The sequence below is a fragment of the Antechinus flavipes genome, chromosome 4, assembly GCF_016432865.1.
Source record: "Antechinus flavipes isolate AdamAnt ecotype Samford, QLD, Australia chromosome 4, AdamAnt_v2, whole genome shotgun sequence".
NCBI classification, from domain to species: Eukaryota; Metazoa; Chordata; class Mammalia; order Dasyuromorphia; family Dasyuridae; genus Antechinus; species Antechinus flavipes.
Genome location: NC_067401.1, coordinates 135,145,053 through 135,166,673, shown reverse-complemented (window position 1 = coordinate 135,166,673; position 21,621 = coordinate 135,145,053). Strand labels below are relative to the sequence as shown.

Here is a 21,621-nt window from a genome sequence, read left to right as displayed (position 1 = left end):
CTGAGTGGATGCCCATCAGTTGGAGAATGCTGAATAAGTTACATGAACTGATGCTAAGTGAAGTGAGTAGAACTAAGAGAACATTTTACACAGCAGCAAGATTATGTAATAATCAATTCTGACGGACGTGTTTCTTTTCAGCAATGAGGAGATTCAAGCTAATTCCAATAGACTTGTGATGGAGAGCCATCTGCATCCAGAAAGAGGAACATAGTTTTTTCATCTTTTTTGTAGTAGTTTGCCTTTTTTTCCCCATTTTTGACCTGATTTTCTTATGCATCATGATAAATGTGGAAATATGTATAAAAGAATTGTACATGTTTCACATGTTTAATATTGGATTACTTGCTGTCTGGGGGAAGGGATGGAGAAGGGATGGAGAAAATTTTGGAACACAAGATTTTGCAAAGGCAAACGTAAACTATGTAAGCATATATTTTGAAAATAAAAAGGTTTTATTTTTTAAAAAGAGAGAAATTGGGATAGTTTAGGAGGCAAAATAGATAAAAGTACCTGCCTTGGAGTCAGACAGATTCATTTTTGTGAATTCAAATCTGCCTTCAGACACTTACTAGCTGTGTGATCCTGATGCTGTGGGAGAGTTTTTAGTTTGGAGAGCATTTGGTTTGAAGCTGGAATACAAACACTTGCACAGGATTTTCTTTAAGTCAAGGCTTTATTTCACCAAAGTAGGCAGGCCAAATAGCATGGGTAACTAATTGGCAATTAAGGGCAGGGGGAAGAAAGCTTTTATACCAAAATGTTGGCTCTACGCCAAGTTAGGGCTACAAAGGCTGCTAAAAACAGAATCTTTTTTCAGGCAGTTAAGTAGCTTAGCCACAGGATCTGTTAAAAAACAGTTTGTGAAAACAGAAATTTGATTACCTGGGTTCAGTTTATTGGGCAAATAATTCTTTCTATGGGCCCAGAAAGTCTAAATATACAATATTAGTGATTTTAGAAAATGTTTATGTTAAAAATTTTCATAAGCTATTCTAAGGCCTAGGGTTAGAGTTCAGCATGTCTTTTACACTAGGATAGTCACTTAACTCTATTTACCTCAGTTTTTCATCTGTAAAATAAGCTGGAGAAGAAAATGGCAAACCAGTGTAGTATCTTTGCCAAGGAAACTCCAAAAAGGGTCACAAAGAGTCAGATTCCACCACCACCAAAAAGACAGTGATGATGATGATGATGATGATGATGGAGATGATAGAGTTCCTACTATTTGCCAGGCATTGTGCTAAGCACTTTGGAAACATTATCTCATCTGATCTTCACAATCTCAGGATTTAGATGCTATTATCATCTGCATTTCATGGACAAAGAAGCTTACATATCTAGCATCTAAGCATCTGAGGCTAGATGCTTTCTGACTTCAAGGAGAGAGGACAGCCAAATGATGCAGTGGATAGAGAGCCTGATTTGAAATCAGGATTCATCTCTGTGAATTCTAGTCTGGTTTCAGACACTTACTGTGTAACTCTGGACAAGTGACTTAGAGACTTGACTCTTGACTGAGACGAGAGAGAGAGAGAGAAAGAGAGAGAGAGAGAGAGAGAGAGAGAGAGAGAGAGAGAGAGAGAGAGAGAGAGAGAGAGAGAGAGAGAGAATTCCATTTTCTATTACTTCAGATGAAAATGAGATTCAAGTGTTACCTCCCTGGTCCGTGTAGTATAATTTCTACTTTTTTATATAAAGTTGTTACATACTTTCCCCTATATTCCAAAATAGTCCCCCTTCTCACCCTTTCTATATTTGTTTTAAAATCATCAAAATGTAGCAGAATCAATCCCAGGCCTCCTGTCAATTTAGACTACCACTGTGCCCCTAGTGATGATGATGGCATTCTGAGGGGCTACATGTATTCTCTCTCCAGTTTTCTGTCTCTGTTTTCTGTAAAATCAGCTGGAGAAGGAAATAGCAAACCACTCCAGTATCTTTTTAAAGAAAACTCCAAGTGGGATCAGGAGTTGGACATGACTCAACAACAATAACAAAAGCTGTCCCTATGACAGGGAAGATCCAGACACAAACCCAGAATAGAATATCTCAAAAAACATCTATAAAGGAAATCTTAGAAAAATGTAGATTAAATTTGGAAGTGCGCCCAGAGTTATAAAACTATGTATACTTTTTTACCCAGAAATACAGTTACTAGCTCAATATCCCAAATAAATTAAATAAATTTTTAAAAAGGGGGAGAGGGGAAAGAAAATTTGACCTATAAACACAGGAGTCGAGAGAAGTATAGAATGTAAATGTGGACATGCAATCAAAAGGGACTGAACAAGATTAAACTGTTTACATTCTGTAAGAAATGGATGGGCAGTTTTTTGATTTCCACAGTTATGAAAAATAAATTGGAGAAATAAAAATTAAATTAGAAAACTGAAATCCGCAGGGATATCCAAGGGTGGTCTGGAGTGGAGGTTATTGCTCCCCAAAGAATGTAAGAATAAATTCCTTAGGAGCAGGGACTGGGTCTCTTAATCAGAGTGATGTCCATAGCTTTCCATTGCTATCTTCCCCTTGTAGAATGAAAGCTCCTCAGGAGCAGGGACTGAATTGCGTAGGAAATACCCTGTCCGGTTAAGCATTATGATAGCCTCAGGCTTTCTTAGCTCACATTTTTAGAAACTGCTTTAGAAACCCTAGCCAATGGGTAAAGGAACCAGGGGGTCCGGGAGGGGAGTCAAGTTAGGGAATAAAAAAGGGACTGCCCCTTGTCTAAGTGTGTGTCTCTCTTAAACCAGACTTTGTGTGTCAGAGAATGTGCACCCTTTCTCTTGAGAAATAAACTTTTTCCTGCACTCATACTCAAACTTCTGATTGTTTTAGTGGTCGTTACCATCCCATGCAATTCTTATATGGAGAGAGAATACATGTAACCCCTCAGAATGCCATTATCATCACCAGGGGCACAGTGGTAGTCTAAATTGACAGGAGGCCTGGGATTGATTCTGCTACATTTTGATGATCTTAAAACAAATATAGAAAGGGTGAGAAGGGGGACTATTTTGGAAGATAGAGAAAAGTATGTAACAGAACTTTATATAAAAAAGTAGAAATTATACTACACGGACCAGGGAGGTGACACTTGAATCTCATTTTCATCTGAAGTAATCGAAAATGGAATACTCTCTTTCTCTCTCTCTGTCTGTCTCTGTCTCTGTCTCTATTTCTGTGTCTCTGTCTCTGTCTCTGTCTCTCTAGCTCTCTGTCTGTCTGTCTGTCTCCTCTCTCTCTCTCTCTCTCTCTCTCTCTCTCTCTCTCTCTCTCTCTCTCTCTCTCTCTCTCTCTCTCTGTGTGTCTGTCTCCTCTCTCTCTGTCTGTCTCTGTCTCTCTGTCTATCTCTTCTGTCTCTGTCTTTGTCTCTCCTCCTTTGTCTCTCTGTCTTCTCTGTCTCTGTCTCTGTCTGTCTCTGTCTCTCTGTCTCTCTCTCTGTCTGTTTCCTCTCTCTCTGTCTCTCTCCTTCTTTGTCTCTGTCTCTGTCTCTCTTTCAAAGAGTTGTGAATAGAAATGCATTTTACCCAGAAGTAAAAGGAAGGAAAGAAATCAAGGGAAAGGCAAAGTCAGAGAATAAGAGAAGGTAGATTAAGGATGAGATTAGTCAGGAACAAAACAATCTCTTAAAAGAAAAATTGGAGAAAAAAATTTTAAAGTATGAAACAATAGAACAGAAGGAAATACACAATTAGCTACAATAACTGTGAGTGGGAATGAGATGAATTTATCCATAAAATGGAAGAAGATAGTCTCCAATACACACTTGAAAGAAACACACTTGGAACAGAAATGATATGGTTGACATAGACACCAGATGATGGTAGGGACCAAATGTTAGGATTCCGTCGTGTGAAGAATTCACAATGGCCATTCTCTTTGGCAAAAGGTAGATTTATTTAGGAGAAGTTACAGACAAAATGAAGAGATACAATAGACACTAGAATGGTTAAAAAGGAAATAGGGGTTGGGAGAGCTTAAAAAAGGGTTTTATGGAAAAGGCAAGTTTCCCTAGAGGAACTTGCTATTTATCAGGAGAAAGAGAGCAGCCCATGAGGTCGGGGCATGTCCTTGGAGCTGGCAGGCTAAATCCTTAAAGGGACTTAGCACCCTAAAAGAGTTAATTAGCTATAAGGAGGAGAAGTGGGGTCAGGAGAGAAGAGACATCATAAAATATGAGGGAGGGGTAAGCAAAAAGATACTATGAGGCAGAGTGTATGAGTCAAGCATGACATGGACTCTAAGTAGATTTATAGGGAAATTTTTTTTTGTCTGCTCATTTTAAAAAAATGTTATAGCTTTTTATTTACAAAACATATGCATGGGTAATTTTTCAACATTGACCCTTGCAAAACCTTCTGTTCCAACTTTTCCCCTTTCCCACATCCCCTCCCCTATGTTAAAATATATATTAAATGCAATATATATATAGATATATAGATAGATAGATATATTTATATAGTCATCTTGCTGCACAAGAAAAATCGGATCTAGAAAGAAAAAAAGTATAGGGAAAATTTAACCTCAGGGACATGACAAGGATTTCTGGCAGGACATGGCAAGGTGGGCTGCCTATGACCTCCACAGACAGTGGGCTCCAGTGGTTTGACATAATTTGTATTTCTGTCTGGATGACAAGACAGAGGATGATTGGATCTTGAGACTAAACTGATCTCTATCAGAGCTTTTCCCTAATTGCCTCAAGGATCCATTTGATCAATTATTTAGTTTCTCTAAGACTCACACACCTACCATTCAGGACCTCATCAGAAAGATGAAAGAATTAAAGTGAAGAAATAGAGCAGACTCTATTGTTTTTTAGTAGAAGTAAAAAGGGAGTAGCAATCAAGACTTCGGATAGACCTAATTAAGAGAGAAAAACTGAAATTATATTTTACTTAAAAGGTGCCATAGTCAATGAATTAATATAAATGCATATATGTACCAAATGGCATAGTATTTAAATTTTTAAAGGAGAAATTAAATGAGATACAAGGAGAAAGAGTAAAAGTATAATTGGAATATTTAATCTTTTCAGCTCTAGATAAATCTAATAAAAGATAAGAAATTAAAATGTTCAATAATGTTTTAGAAAAATTAGATATAATAGAACTCTGGAGGATATTGAAAGGAATATTATAAAGGAATATTTCTCGTGCATGGCACAAAAAAAATGGAAGAACTTCACAAATACAGAAAAGCAGAATAACATATATCTCTTATGACTATAATGCAACAAAAATTATATTCACCAAAAGGCCTTTTAAGAATAATTGATCGGAAACTAAATAATATTAAAGAGTGGAATGGGTGAGTCAAAGAACAAATAGAAACAATACATAATTTCCTTACAGTTTACACAATTAAACAATATCTCAATCTTTGCAGCTAAGAGTTAGGGGAAAATGTGTATCTTTAATTCCTTTTGTCAATTCAAAAAAAAAAAAAAAAAAAAAAAGAGATCCAGCAGATCAATGAGTTGGGCAACTAAAAAAGCCTAGGAAAACCAACAGATTTTAAAATTTCAAACATCATAATAGAAATTCTGAAAATCAACGGATATTAACAAAATTGAAGAAAACCCATTGGATCAATAAATAAAACTAGGGCTGTGTTTTTTTGTTTTTTTTTTTTTTTTTGGAGGGGAGTTGGGAGGGGTGGGGAGGAAAGTACAATAAAATAGATAAGCCATCAGCTGACTTTATTTTTAAAGTAAAGAAAAACAAATTACCAGCACCAAAATTTAAAAAAGGTGAATTCACACCCAATTAAGAAATTATAAGCTATTTTGCCCAATTATATAGCAGATAATCTAAATGAATATTTAGAGCACAGAGAACTTTAAAATTTGGTTTAATCATTTCCTGTTCTTTTCCTTCAGGGACTTAACCCAGAGATTTGCCACCACTTAGACAAGAGGGAATTTGTTTATAAAGCCTTTCCTTTTGGGAACCCCTTCAGAAGGTAGACTCAGTGAGATACCTTATCCTAATTTACAGTGACTAGAACATTTCCCACATTTTCATTTTTTCAAGCAAGACCGTATTTAGGCAATAATCATTTGTCCAATAATCAGTAAACAACCCAGCAATTCGAGTTGTAATTTTAAATACCCTCATGATTTGGGGTTGGTTTATGTTAGAAAAACGGACAGAAGCAAACCTATTCCCCAGGGGCCAAATTTCTTGTTTGTGCAAGGGCTAAGGTAAAGAGGCAATCTAGGTCCCTGGGGACAAATTCTTTGTCAAGCTTTTCATGTGCAAATTAGCTACTCTAAGCCCCGCTTTCTTTATTTGGTGCAAATGAGGCCAAAGTTTTTAGTCTTTTGCGGAGTATAGAAAACTCCACTTAACATCAGAAAAGGAGCTTGTGGAACCCACCGAAGGTCCTTACCGGAGAATAATAGAGTGGTTGGAGGGAGGGCCGAGGCTTGGACAGAATTGCCCTTTAGGAAAATCACCCCCGGGAGAGACTAGAAACGCGGAGAACTATTAGGACGTAATTGCTATAGTCCAGTTGAGAGAGGAAGAGGGTCTGATCTAGGGAGGTGGCCCGAGAGGAGAGATGGGGATGGAGACAGAGTGGAAGAAGACATGACGAGGTTTGGCAACTGTTGGGGATCCATGTGAAGAGTTGAGTGTGACACTGAGATTATGATTCTGCTAAACAGGAAGGACGATGGTGTCCTCAATACAAACAGGGAAGTTTTCAAAGACAATTGGGTTTGGGAAAATATTAAGTTCTGTTTTGAACCTCTGAAGTTGTTAAAGGACCTCCAACTTGGATTTTACAATAGGAGCTGCAATACAGGCCTGAACAATTTTCAAAGGAAATTCTGGTAGGGATGATTTGCTCTGCTTTAGTTAGAAGTTTGAGGACTTTCTGACTTCTTAGTGAGAAAGAACATTTCAAAAACAACGTAGTATTTTAATAATAGAAAACGTGGTTAAGGGGGCACCCGGATTTGAACCAGGGACCTCTTGATCTGCAGTCAAATGCTCTACCCCTGAGCTATACCCCCACACGCCCTGGGTCAGCTGTTCTTCCCAGTCCATTTGTAGTGACTCACTCCTAATAGGTTCCACCCATACTGGTTTCTGTGTGCTAAGCTCCTCCTTTCTTTCTACATTCACTTTTCATCAAACAAAAGACACCAGGGCAATACAAATAGCTTGGGTCACTTGGAAAAAAGATTTGTTCTAATTTCCCTTTGATTGCATCTTTGACACACCCTGGAAACTACAGCCCAAATGCTGAAAAGGAAACCAGTCCCATCCTGTACGCAGAAAGCCTACACTTAATAAAAATGAATAGTTAATCACCTTCCACTTTCTGACTGAATAGAACTATCAGGAGGACGCATTCAGACATTCCTCAGATCTGCCTTCCAACATACATACAGAATGCTGGGTTTGAATTTGAGCTCTGCTACTGTAGACGTGCTGCACAATGCCAGCTCATTCCTTATTTGTAAAGGGAAGAACTGAACTAGACGGCCTGCTAAGTCTCCTTCTAGCTCTAAATTGATGATCTTTTGATTTCAAGGCTAGTCTGCCGATGGGAAGGACAGTTCCTAGGAAAGTTCCACATTTCCTCCCTCCGGCACTCTTATCTTAAGGAACTCCTTTCTAAAGCCAACTTTAGGCCTCTGTTAGTGCCTGTTTCGTCTTGGATGAACAGGGAGAATAACTAGTTGCTGTCACCCCAAGAGCAGGGAGACATTGTGACTCCATGGACAACTGTTTTTCCATTCCGTCTCAGACTGAGAAAGAACATAGAAAATGGAATGAGCGTCCTTCCTCATCCTTCTACTCTCTCCCTCTCCACCACTTTATAGAAGATGAGAGGTAGGGAAATTTGTGGAATTTTTTCTATCCTATGCTTGACTTGCTTATCTGGGGGGAAAACCCACACTAAAATGTTTGGAGCCACAGTTTGCTAAAATAAAGCAAATTAAAAATCAAAATTTATTTAAATGTATATACTGCGAAATAGGGTAAGGAATAGGGAGGAAAACCAGTGAGATGAGGCTGTTATTAGAATAATGGAAATGCAGTGACTTCTCCAAAAACTGATGTGCGCTGGCGAAGGGCAGGAGTATTTCGGCGATAGCCAAATCGCCCATTATAACCCCGGATCGTTCTGAGATCTGCATTGAAGCTGTCATGTCCAGTCACCTGCTGAAGGGAGTGTCCTTTATGGGCAAAGAGAGAAAAGTTAACTCTCCTACTTCGGTCAGAATCTCATCCTCTCCCTCCAGCACACAACCTCCCCCTCCCCCAAGGAGGACAGAATGGGAAGCACGCAGAGAAGTACAATTGAGTGCTCAGAAGTTGGGTCAAATGGAGAGTATTTTAAAATGTTCCAAGCTCTTGGAATGAAGCATTAAGGCCCGAGGATCACAGAGTTGAACCTCTACATACCAGAGATTATTGGAGGTGAGATCAGAGAGAAAGAAGGGAAAATTTCAAATAAATGCAAGGGAATTGGGGTATCTTAAGCATTCCTAAGTAGCAAGCAAACAAGTTCCTTTCATGGGAAGTAATTCTGCATTTCTTCTTGGTTGAGTCACTGGATCAGTTTGACCCCTGATGAAAGGAACCCATAGGTTCACCTGAAAGAAGGAAGAGCTTCCCTTGCCAAAGGGAAGATCTGTTCTCTGGATAGATGCTTTCCCAGTGCTGCTGCTTCTGAACCTCCTTCAAATGGGAAGGAAACTACATAGGTAGGAAACAGCACAGTTTTCCTGGCGGGATGTCAAAAAACCAGAGGGCCTAAATTATAACATTATAAATAATTACAAACAGAGGGCCCTGTTATAACATTTCTCCCTTCCCCCAATTTGTTTCCTTTAGGCTTCAATTCTCTCTGCCCACACCCTCCACCCCCTTTTGAAAGATGAAGAGGCTCTTACCTGCCCCTGCCCAATTTCTCCTGTTCAGATATCTCTGTCCCGGCCCAAAGATGTGGAAGTAATCTACTATCCAGCCATCTTGACTTGTCCCACCATGTGTCTGAGGGAGTAGGGAGTTGGGGGAGGGGAGTGTAGGGAGGGGTAGAAAGGAAGTACAGAAATTGTCACTTCTTCAGTGACAACACTGGTTGCTCCTATCTCCTTGAGGCTGGAAGAGGTCAAGAGGAGTAGGGGCCACTAAAATTTGGACACATTTATCAGGTGACCTAGTTCTTCTTTCCAAGAGCTTAATGTAAGCCATGGCATTTTTCAAACTACAGATAGTATTGTGAAATAAGGGTCATATAGATGTGTATGTGTATATATGTGTATACATACACATAACCTGTAATCACGCTCATATATATATATAAAGATGTATGTCTGGGCTAAAAAGAGGCAGCTGGATGGCTCAGTGTATAGAACTATAAAACTCAGTAGATGGAAGTATAATTCTGGGTGTTAAATCAGGAGAAACTGAGTTCAAATGTAGCTCTACATACTTACTAGCTGTGTGACTCTGGGCAAGTCACTTAACCTGTTTGCCTTAATTCATTGGAGAAGAAATAACACAACATTCCAGTATCTTTGCTAAGAAATCACCACGGACAGTATAGGTAGGAAGAATCAGACACAAATAAACAACATGGGCTCAAAAAGAAATTTCCCTTAGCTGCCCTCCTCCCCAAAGTAATGTACACAGACACATAACTATGAAAGCAATGGCAGGGAATACGAATTAGAAAGATTAGCAACTGTGAGGCTACTTGGGATGTACGGTCTTCTTGAGATGAAGTCAGTTGGATGAGAGCTAAGAGAAATGGATGAGAATTTCCCTTTCCCGCATCAGTGCCTAGAATAGTCCAGAATAACAACAATTGGGAATCTCCTGATTTCCCATCTTCATGAAGTCCCCCCTTCCCTTATGCTATCAAGGTTTAGAGCTCCGATTATGACATCACAAGGCAGTGAAGATAGAACTCAGGTACTACTTTCCCTTTGTTCCGTCTTCTGACGTTAAAGGTCTCCACTGTCTGGAAGCTGTCTGTGGACAGCCCTCCGGAAGGTCAGGACCATGACGTCATAAAGGACCCCGCAAACGATTGGAAAGCTTAATTCGAGAGTAAAAGTGCCGTGCCGCTTCTTTTGGTTAATCCTTCAGCATCCGAAATCGGAACTTCCAACATCGACAGATTTCTAGAAATCCATTTCTTCCCAAATTCTTCCGCTTCCTGCCGTCACCTAATTCTCTACCCAGTTACAGGTTTTTATTTGTATCTTTTGTGGGGGGCGGAGGTGAGAAGAAAGAGGAGGGGAAATCTATAAGGTGGGACTGGATCCTCCTGTCACCCACCTAGGAATTCGAGGAAACAATGGGGGAGGAGGAGAGCGTGGACTGTTAGTTGTGGGAAGTTGGATGGTAGGACTTAACTCATTCTGGGAAGCTTCTTAAGGGGCCTAAGAGGGTGGGATCTGCTTGGTAACAGCGAGGGAAAGATTCCCCCCTCTTCCCTCTCCCCCCACCCCCCAGGGAGACCCATCCTCCTCTCTCTGATTTCTGGACCTTCTCACCTGGTCTGTTTTTCGCAACACGGATTGGACCACGGGAGACTGGAAGTAAGAGCGCGCGTGGACGTCCAGCTGTGCGTTGTAAGGAGGTATAGCAGACCAGAGCTTGGGCAAAGTGCGTTGGTAAGAGCTGGCCATGGTGCTCAAGGCCACCCCATCTAGGATGAACTCCTTCTCCTGCCGCAGGGAACGCTCCGAGAGTCGCACCATCTCAGCCTGCCACGCACCCAAGCTGCGGTGGAATTTCTTTTGCCAGGACCCTGAACAGTTCCTTGCCTTTCAGGCTCCGCCCACATTGTTACGTGATTCCAAAGCCCCAGGCGCCACAAACCTTTTTGGACCCACCCTGCCCTTGCACCCAGATTCCGAGGTTCGGGAGAGCAGTACGTTCTCAGCTACGGTCCAGATCGCACTGCTTGGGGAGGTCTTATCCTGAAGACCTCTTGCTTGCTACAAAGGGCCAGAGAGGAAAAGAGGTAAACCTTTTCGGGATGCTCCAATTAAATCTTGATCTACAGATCTGCCTTTCCCAAGAGGGTGGTAATAAAACCTTGGCCCCCTTTACATTAAGCCTAATTAAACAATTAACTCGGTGTTCCCTAAGGAAGTTGGAGAGTTCACTCTGAGGATCTCATATTATTACTGGAAGTTTTTCCTTCATTTTCCGTGTTGTGTTAACTTGGATAAACCTGCATTTTTTTTATACTCAGATTATCAAAGACAGGAAGAAAAGACCTTGTCGAAACTATTCATTTTTGCCGATGAAAAGAGCATTAGAGATGAAGTGGATTCTAGTTCTGGGCCTAGGGAGTAAACTCTGGATGTTCCCAGCCAATTCCCATTAGTGATGCTCACAATCCATAGCTAGTTCTTTTCTTCCCCCACTGTTACTTCAATATGCATTTATAAACTCCTAAGTGCCAGGTGCAGGAAATATAAAGGTAAATTGCACAGCCCCGGCGGGGAAAAATTACACCTAAAAAGAAAGCCCAGGGATAAAGGTCCTGGCAAAACTTTTCTCTTCAAATGCAGATTTCCTTTTTCTTTAGATTATTTCTAGTAATACATTTCTCACCAAGACAAATGCTTTGGGAGGGTATTCAAGTTTGAAGATTCAAAAAATGCAATATGATAATAAGCTCAAGAATGGGTGGATTTTTTGGAGAGGAAGAGCAGATGGAAAAAGAAATAGCAAGATATTCCTGGGTGCCTTGTTGTAGAGTGGATGAGAGATGCCTGGGTTTCTCCCATTCTAAAAACCTTCGCTTGACCATATTGTCAGTCCTTCAGGATATCACAGGATTTCCCCCCAAAGTCCAGCTTTACAGTCATTGCCTTCCCCTTAACTTCTTTAATAGGAATTGTTTGGGTTTGTTCTTAAGTTCCCAGAGCCCAAACACAATACTGGACACATAATAGGTACTTAGGGTTTACTGATCCTCACCTTTCAAATTTGAACTCAGGGCCTTTTGACTCCAGGACTGGTTGGTGCTCCATCCACTGCTCCAGCTAGATGCCCCCAGGAATTACCAGTTTCTAATTGGCTGATTTTATTGGCTTGTTTTGTTCTTATCCTCCTTTATCTGTATCACTTGACTAGACATACCCTCTACTAGAATGCTATCTCCCCATTTTCTTGACACTGATTTTTCTCATGTGTCTGGCTGACTTCTTTGTAGCCTTTGCTGGACTGTCTTCTATAAGCCATCCCTAATCCCCGGAATCCCTCAAGGTTCATTCAACTTTAGGCCCCTTTTCCTTTCCATACTTGGGTCTTGTGATCTCATGACCCAATGATGGGTTCAATAATCATTTTCCTCAATCTCTCCTTAAACTCCATTTTTATATCAGGAAGATGGTTAGCTGCCTATGAGGTAGGATTATTACTATAAATTCAAAAGCAACATGCTAAAGTCCTCTCTCAACTCACATCTCCCAGCCCTTTTCTGTTTAATGGGGAGGACTCACTGTTGTTCCAGTAACAATGGTTTACTATCTCATTCATCTTTCTTTCCCCTTACCCCAATTACCAAATTCTGTGACTGTTTCTCACACTCACTCAGTATCTTGAATATATCTTGATTTGACTCATCCATTATTTCTTGGGACTTCCATTCTCTTTACCTTAAGTTGTCAAAATAATCTTAAAGCATAGATTGACCATGTTACTGTCCTGATAAATATTTTCATTAACCATTTGCTCATAATATAAAACTCTGCAGTCAAACCTCTGGCTTCTGATTTATCTTGCATTACTCTTTTCACTTGTATCTTCTGAAATCCTTAGCTTCCTTCAAGACTTATTTTACATACTATTACAAGAATCTCTTAATACCTATTTTGAACACTTAATTGCAGAAAGAATTCAAATTGAATTGCCAGAATAAGGGGCTACCAAAAAACTTTGAGCATATTAAAGGTTAGAGAGGATGCCAGTTTAGATTTCTTCTGCATTCTGGTTAAGGCTTTGAATGTAAGGGAGGCAATAGTGAACCTTCGTTCACTAACAGCAACCTAACACTTATTTCGACTTCCCATTAAGAACTGGGTGGGGAAAAAAAGTTGATGAGTATGACACTTCATCTTTTCCTTTTCAAAGAGGGAAGATTGTTACTTTACTTTTGTGTTTGTAAGCTCTTTCCCCATCAAAACCTTCCCATTAAATGTAGCTATGTTAAAATTAAGCTCAAATCACATTAATTTAAGGTTTTAGGGCTTCAAGCATCTCGAAGAAGAGCTTCACAAAAATCACCTAAGAGGATGTTCAGGTTCCATGACAGGGCAAGTACATTACCATGCCCTGAAGAAGTGAGTCAATAAACTTTTATTAAGGCACCTACATACTATATACATTGTTCTAAGTACCAGGGACAAAAGGTAAGATAGTCTCTGTCCTCTAGGAGCTCACAATATAAGGGGGGAGGGGAAGAGAAGACAATATGTAAATAACTATGTACAAATAAAGTATATACAAGATCAATTGAAAGTAGGTCCAATTCTTTTCCCCCTTATGCCCTGTTGCTCACTTCCCCTCGTATTTCTCAAAGTTTGAAATGGAAATCCTATTTCACAATTCACTTATCCAAACCCCTCAGTCTCTCACAAATCAGATTCTATCTAAAGGCACATTTGTCTAGTTGGTATCCAACTGTTCTATAAATCACCAAAACCTAATCTAAAGGAACTATTACTATCTTATTATTTGTAGCACAACACAATGAAAACCTCAATCTACCAAATCACTGAACCAGGAAGCAACAGGGAAGGGAACATATAGTATATACAGCATATCCTGGCGTCATTGAATGACTCAGTTTTTTTTTAATTAGCAGAAATGCTGGAGTTATTTGCTATCCTTTTCGAGCTCATTTTACAGATGAGGAAACTGAGGCAAAGAGGTTTAAGTGACTTATCCAGGATTACAGAATATCTGAGGTCAGTTTTGAACTTAGGAAGAAGAGTCTTCCCGACTGACTTCAAAGTCAGCTATTCTGTCCATCACACGACCCAACTACTCCTAAGATTACAAATCACTTCACATTTATTCATCAGGCTAATAAAATACCAATATTTTAATATATCACTGACACACTGGAATCAGTCCCAAGTAGATGGCCCTAGCTTTGGGTAACAGAACCACTAGTGGGACAACTTTAAAGTTTTAGAAAAACACTTGTCCAGTTTTTAAGATTTCAATGGCTTTGAAAGAAAACCAAAAAACACAATGTAAGAAAGCAAATAGATGGGCAGACACTTTAATGAGGTTTTTTTTTTTTTTTTTACACAAACGGGCTTTAGGAGAATCAAGCAATGCTGCCAGCATTAGATGCAATCCTGGGCCACAAGTCAGCACACTCCTTGGCAACAGGACCCGTGATGGCTGAGCCTATAGAAGAAGAGGAAAAGCAAAAGCTGAACAGGTACTATCTTTCCCAGGAACTAACCACCCAACCACAGAAGAATAAACTGAAATCCCTACCTTTCATCTCGCCTTTGTTGTTTACTATCACCCCTGCATTGTCTTCAAAATAAAGGAACACACCATCTTTTCTTCGATATGATTTCCGTTGCCGTATTACCACTGCTGGATGAACTACAGAGGAAAACAGAGTGCATCTATATTAGGTATGTTACTGAACAAGGGAGGAAATACGGACATTCCCTTACTGGTCTTCTATATCTTCCTCTACTACATATTAAAAACAAACTTTAAAGATATCTGGATTTTTAGAGTTCATCTTCTTGTTTTTAGCTTAAAAACTTAGACTTGAAAAGAGCTTAGAAATCACCTAAGCCTACCCCTCCTTTTTTCAGAGAAAAGCATCCATAAAGTGAAGTTACTCTCCCAAAGTCACCCAGGTACTGAGTAGCAAACTGTGAAGCCAATCCCTTTGACTCCAAATGCAGTGCTGTTACACTAGGCTACTAGGTTGTTGGTTCTCAAAACGGATAACCTGAACGAGTCTCTGACAAGATTAATTAGTGAATTTTGAAAACACTTAAAAACTTTCCTTCAAAGCCACCTGAACTCAGTTTGGGAAATACCGCCTCAAACATTTTTTCTATTGAGGAAAAACTGCAAAGCAATTAAAAAAAAATTCCTTAAGAGTATAGGCTTCCTACCTTTGAGATGCTAACATTATATTTAGGGGAAAGAACTAGATAGGTTCTTAGTTAGGGGTCTATAATCTTTCCCGAAAATAAAAGTCACATAAAAAGTTCTCTGGTGAAAAAGTTTAAGCCTTGCCCTGCCTGATTTTTAAAAATCTGTAGACATATCACACCACTGATTGAGACCAACAGCACATTGAGCTGTCACCTCACCCAAAAGTGATGGTTGTTATATTCTGCCCTTTCTGGACGACTTCCTAGGCCACTGAAAAGACCCATAAAGTGCTTTTGAAAGGGCTCTATCTACTTTTCTATAACCTTGGCCCAACTAGGAATAAGCAGTAAGTAGCCAGACATCTTGGGAGACAAGGTTTCAAAACTAACCTAAACTGCAATTTGTGCAGCAACCTCCTTATTCCTGATTATCAGAGTCAGAGGCAGGGACTTCAGAAATCCTTATTCCACACATATTTCAAGATATAAATAAAGATATATATACACACACACATACATACATATATAGAGAGGACACGTGGCACATACTGCCATCCATATTATGAACCATTTAGATGGTTGTGGACCAGAACTCATGAAGAGAAGCAAAAATTATAGCACGATGGTGCTTTGTGGTCTTTTAAAAAAGCTTAAGCAAATATGTGACATCAGGTGAACTTAAATAAAATCCTTTCTGATGCAGTCAAGCAATTTAATCTCAGAAATCACTATTTGTAGTCTTTATGCTTCTCAACACAAAGGAGGTGAGAGGCCTTTTCTCCTGTGGACAGCCACCTTTCAGAGCTTAATTTCTCTTCCTGAATGTGGATATTACCCCATCAAAGGCATGCAGAGTCCACCTAAGCAAACCACTGTTGAGCAGATACTGAGGTCTAACATTCCAGAGCCAAAGCTCAAGGCCACAGTAAATGATGTAATTGAAAATTCTTGATAAGGGATCACAAACTAAAGTACGTAGTTCAATTCTCATCAAGAGAACGAAGGGAAGATTCTTTTTCCTCTACTTACCCTTTTTCCGGAGTTCTGGTTTTCCCTTTTTGACTGTAGCCATTACCATGTCACCCACACCAGCTGCAGGAAGTCTATTCAATCTCCCCTTAATCCCCTTCACAGAGATGATGTACAGGTTCTTGGCACCTAAGGAGATGTAGCAATGCTTTAAAACAAAACAAAACATAAATTGCTACCTACTTCCATAAAGCAATTATTCTCACCATTCTGCTCTTCGTGAAATAGACACTGAATAATACCTGTATAAAAGTTTTGTCACACCACTGATTGAAGCCAAACAGCACAAGCTGCCGCTTCACCCAAAAGTAATGTCATTTTCTTTACCCTTTCACGACGGCTCTATGGGTCATTGCAAGAAGGCCCACCGAGTGCTTTTTGAAGGGAGTAATTAAGTACAGCTAGATAGTCAGATGCTTCAGGTTTCTACCAGATGATGGTAAAATCCAAAGGGAGATTAAGAGCCAAGTGTATGTCCCAGGGACTCACCTGTATTATCAGCACAATTGATGACAGCTCCCACTGGGAGACCCAAGGAAATTCGGAACTTGGCTCCGGAAGACCCACCTCGTCCTAGGAAAGATGTACAAGAATCAACCTACAATCCAGAAAGTTCTCCTAACTAGGTCTTTATTTCTCCTTAGAAAGCTGCTTTTGTTTTTGGACTTTAGGTCAAAAAGGAACGCAGAAACCACCTTATTCTACACTCAACTCGCTTTCACATTTCCCGCGTTTCATGAGTATGGCCTTATTTGTGGCTGTAAGGGAGAGCTGACCAACTATCACAAGGCTCCTTTGTACTGGAGACTACTGATCTTATAATAACAAGTATTATATGAAACATCTTCCTTCTTGGGATATCCACACCTTCTCTTGCATAGGTTTGGCTATCCAGGAGAAAACTTCAGGCTCCTATAAGCAGAAGCCCTATTCAACTTATTAGTAAGTATTTATTAAAACCACACTGTGAGAGGACTGGCGAGACTTACATGAACTGATGCTAAGTGAAATGAGCAGAACCAGGAGATCATTATACACTTCGACAACGATATTGTATGAGGACATATTTTGATGGAAGTGGATTTCTTTGACAAAGAGACCTGAGTTTCAATTGATAAATGACGGACAAAAGCAGCTACACCCAAAGAAAGAACACTGGGAAACGAATGTGAACTATCTGCATTTTTGTTTTCCTTCCCGGGTTATTTATACCTTCTGAATCCAATTCTCCCTATGCAACAAGAGAACTGTTCGGTTCTGCAAACATATATTGTATCTAGGATATACTGCAACATATCCAACATATAAAGGACTGCTTGCCATCTAGGGGAGGGGGTGGAGGGAGGGAAAAAAAAAATCGGAACAGAAACGAGTGTCAATATAAAGTAATAAATAAAAATTAAATTAAAAAAAAAAACACACTGTGCTAGGTACCAAGGATATAAGGAAAAAATGGGTCCATTTCTCAAGTTTATATTGTACTGAAAAACATGTAAACTGACAACTAAGCAGAAATGGCCTCATGATGGAGCTGATACTTGTGCTGAAGGTAAGCGACTCAGCTGAGAAATCCTGCCATTAAGGACCACCTACAAAAGATATATGAGGAGTACGGGGAATTTTAAAATAATACAGTGGAGTTGGTCAAGGGGAGTAAGGGTGTGCCAGGCCGGGAGACGTAAGCTGGAATTAAAATGAAAAGGGATAAACTTGGGTGTTCGCTTTTACAATGGGCCAACAGCAAACCATAGCAGCCTTTCGAGCAGGGGAGCGATACAGCTGTGTGAAGGCTCCATTAAGGCAGCACTAGCACGGTGGTTGCGAACGGAGAAGGGATGGAACATCCTGCCCCCTACGACGAGAGCTGCATGAGTCCGGCCCTAGCCCACCCCCACCTCCCTTTTCCAAACAGCCCCTTGCTCCTCAGCAAAGGCCCACACGTTGCAAGCCTCCTTCCCCGGAGCCTCCCCCTTGGCCTCCTTTCGGGACTCCCCGCTCTCCTAGCTGCCCCACCAGGCGGGCCGGGCTGGGCTCGCCTGTAGCTTAGACCTCCGGAAGCCAGGCCACGAGAAAATGCCGGGTGGCCCAGTGCTCGAGTTCATGTGTCACTGAAATCAGGAACAACCAGTCGGGCCCCTCTATCACCTCCTCCCCACCATCTCCGGGACTTTCCCGCTGCTCTCTCTCAGGACTAGGCCTTCCCCAATTGGGTCCCGAGAGGAGCTCAGAGTTCTCGCTTTCCCATTCGGCGACTCTCCGGCAGGCCTCGGTCCCGAGGGCGACGGATGGCGGCGGATTCCCCAGCTCAGGAAACTCACCTCGCTTAGACATCTTGGCTCCCGGAAAGCACGAAAGAGAGAGGAAACAGGGAGGACGTCGGGATATGAACTTAGAAGCTCCGCCTCGCTACTCTTGTCACGTGACCAAGGGCTTGCTCCTTTCCCCGGGAACGCTCCCCTGTCACGTGACTCGGAAAACACGCTAGCATCCGAGTGGAGGGCGCTGCAAGACAATTTGGCGCCCTCTTCAGCTCTGGCGGAGGAACTGCAGTTTGGAGCCACTGCTTTCACATATCGTTCCATCTCTCATTTGAAGAGGTGGAGGATTAAGGGTGTGGAATATTGTATGTATTTTTGTTGTTCAGTCCTTTTCAGTCGCGTATGACTCTTCGTAATCCTTTTCGGGATTTTCTTGCCATTTCTTTGTCCACCTTATCTTAGCCCACCTGGGCTTTGGCACAGCCCAGGGTCACAATTTTAGTCGTGTCCGAATGAAAATTTGAACTCGGCGTTTCCTGACTCCGGGCCTGACATTAATCACTGCGCCACCTAGCGCCCAGCTATGTTATTATCAATCCTGCTCTATTACAATGAGGCATGAACCAAAAGGGATTATTACAAAGAATAAAACAAACAATAAAGAGAAATAAAATTCTATGAAAAGCAATCACTCATCAACCGAATTTGAGTATCTGCAACATTAACACGTTAATGGCAATAATTCGTTAGTCAATATAAAAATTATGTATGGACAGTTTAATTGACATAATTTATCATTTACATCTGCCAAAATAATATAAATTGTAAAATCTGAATATACTAATTATTTAAATGAAATTACACTACATTTTATTAGTTATGAATGGTATAATTTCAAATAATTTATTGACATATCATTGTAATATAATTTCCATATCAATAAATTGTTATAATTAATTATATGCATATTATCAATATACATCTTATTTTATACAATACAATCTTATTATGCTAAATTATAACAAAGGATTGGCTCGCTGGGCAGGAGGAGAGCTATATATTCAGAAATGAAGGTAGTGTCAAAACAAAAGGTATCCACACACATAAAAAGATTTTATTTTATTTTTTTAAATTTAATTTAATTTAATTTTTTTAAATTTTTATTTAATAATTACTTTATATTGACAGAATCCATGTCAGGGTAATAATGTAAAAAAATTACAACATTATCCCTTGCACTCATTTCTGTTCCGATTTTTCCCCTCCCTCCCTCCACCCCCTCCCCTAGATGGCAAGCAGTCCTATATACGTTGGATATGTTGCAGTATATCCTAGATACAATATATGTTTGCAGAACCGAACAGTTCTCTTGTTGCACAGGGAGAATTGGATTCAGAAGGTATAAATAACCCGGGAAGAAAAACAAAAATGCAGATAGTTCACATTCGTTTCCCAGTGTTCTTTCTTTGGGTGTAGCTGCTTTTGTCCGTCATTTTATCAATTGAAACTCAGGTCTCTTTGTCAAAGAAATCCACTTCCATCAAAATATGTCCTCATACAATATCGTTGTCGAAGTGTATAATGATCTCCTGGTTCTGCTCATTTCACTCAGCATCAGTTCATGTAAGTCTCTCCAAGCCTCTCTGTATTCATCCTGCTGGTCATTTCTTACAGAACAATAATATTCCATAACATTCATATACCACAATTTACCCAACCATTCTCCAATTGATGGGCATTTATTTTCCAGTTTCTAGCCACTACAAATAGGGCTGCCACAAACATTTTGGCACATACAGGTCCCTTTCCCTTCTTTAGTACATAAAAAGATTTTAAAAACTCAATGTTTAGTGAAAGAGATTTGGGAGTTAATTCATTTTAGTACAACAAGAATTTACTAAAGTAGTAACCGAAGATAAGATAAAATGGAAAACTCCCTTCTCAAGAAGGATTTCAATTTTCTACTTTCGAGGGAAGACTGAGACCTCACAAATGTCATCTGGATCCTTCTAGTTTTCTACTGCATATTTTACCTTTTCCCAGATGAGATAATATATGTGTCATTTTGCAAATTGTGTTGTATAAATGTCAGTTATTGTTCTAAATTTTAAGATGGTAATTTATTAATATGAGAGCAGGTGCTTATTCCAGGGGTGTAATTTTCATGAATTAACAGTGGTGTAAGTATGTCTACACCTCTTCCACCATACACTCTGCCCGAAATTATACTTTACTTATGATAACTAGTTCACACACTAGGTGTCAATCTCCACAATATATTCACTTACCTCTCTGATACAGGTGATACATATATGACCTAGGAGTCTTCCCGAGACTGACTTTTCTAATTGTGTTCTTCTGACTTCCTTTTACAAAGTTCTCTTGGCCACCTCATTCTGGCCTTTGGGTCGGCTGGATTACCAGTCCCAGAAGACTGAAGCATTTGGGATTAGAATACTCCTGAATTTAATCAAATTACTTTGATTAAAAAGCTGTTTCCTTAAGGGGGCACCCGGAATTGAACCAGGGACCTCTTGATCTGCAGTCAAATGCTCTACCTCTGAGCTATACCCCCCACACAATCTCTCGTCCTTGTTGTTGCTTAAATGGATTATCAACAAGGCACTTTAAGTACAGAACATTCTTGGTATATGTAATAAAATTAAGTCCACTTTCCCAGACTCAGAAACGATAATTCAATTTTTCAAGCTTTTTTTTGTTGTTCTTTCCACTGACTTTGTTATAGATAACGTGCATCTTGTTTTTCTTGTTCTGCCTACTTTACAAAATCTAGTTTTTAGTGGGGGATGGTATTGAAGAATTGGAATCTGCCCCTGACCAATAGGTCAAATGAAAAGAGAAGGGGTGGGGGGCACCTTCTTCCTGCTGGACCTCCATTGTTGCTCTCTTTATGTGGAGGAAGTTCTTCATTTCTAATCTCCACTTTACTGGCTCGTACATTGTATTTCATTTCCCTTAGGTGTTAAGGCAGCTAGGAAGTCCTTTGAGTCTAAATTCAATTCTACTGCTTTAACTTATTTAATTTCCAAGAATGGTGAAAATCGAAGACCGGAACTCTCCCTGAGAAAAACTTTAAAATGGTAGTCTTGACCCTGGTTCATTGGCATTGCCAATTTTCATTACTTAGCATGACTTCAAGCTAGAGTATTGGAAAATCCCATCTAGATCACCATAAATTTA

General features: G+C 40.0%; 2 protein-coding genes and 4 non-coding genes across 6 annotated transcripts; all 6 read right to left on the bottom strand.

Annotated features, from left to right (window-relative positions):
• Positions 1-6,955: 6,955 nt before the first annotated feature.
• TRNAC-GCA (transfer RNA cysteine (anticodon GCA)) lies at positions 6,956-7,027 on the bottom strand. Its single transcript has one exon. It is a non-coding gene; the product is annotated as a tRNA-Cys (tRNA).
• A 932-nt stretch (positions 7,028-7,959) lies between these two features.
• Positions 7,960-10,999, bottom strand: C4H17orf98 (chromosome 4 C17orf98 homolog). The gene is made up of 3 exons (XM_051992187.1): positions 10,532-10,999; positions 8,921-9,020; positions 7,960-8,200 (listed from the first exon to the last, which is right to left on the bottom strand). The coding sequence occupies exons 1-3, from the start codon at positions 10,736-10,738 to the stop codon at positions 8,043-8,045; spliced, it is 465 nt and encodes a 154-aa protein (XP_051848147.1). The 5' UTR covers positions 10,739-10,999; the 3' UTR covers positions 7,960-8,042.
• A 3,268-nt stretch (positions 11,000-14,267) lies between these two features.
• On the bottom strand, positions 14,268-18,587 carry RPL23 (ribosomal protein L23). The gene is made up of 5 exons (XM_051994645.1): positions 18,481-18,587; positions 16,652-16,735; positions 16,163-16,291; positions 14,508-14,621; positions 14,268-14,414 (listed from the first exon to the last, which is right to left on the bottom strand). The coding sequence occupies exons 1-5, from the start codon at positions 18,491-18,493 to the stop codon at positions 14,332-14,334; spliced, it is 423 nt and encodes a 140-aa protein (XP_051850605.1). The 5' UTR covers positions 18,494-18,587; the 3' UTR covers positions 14,268-14,331.
• Positions 15,302-15,437, bottom strand: LOC127563638 (small nucleolar RNA SNORA21). Its single transcript, XR_007954078.1, has one exon. It is a non-coding gene; the product is annotated as a small nucleolar RNA SNORA21 (small nucleolar RNA).
• Positions 16,416-16,549, bottom strand: LOC127563637 (small nucleolar RNA SNORA21). The gene has a single exon (XR_007954077.1). It is a non-coding gene; the product is annotated as a small nucleolar RNA SNORA21 (small nucleolar RNA).
• Positions 18,588-20,923: 2,336 nt separating the features above from the next.
• Positions 20,924-20,995, bottom strand: TRNAC-GCA (transfer RNA cysteine (anticodon GCA)). The gene has a single exon. It is a non-coding gene; the product is annotated as a tRNA-Cys (tRNA).
• Between the last annotated feature and the right edge of the window lie 626 nt (positions 20,996-21,621).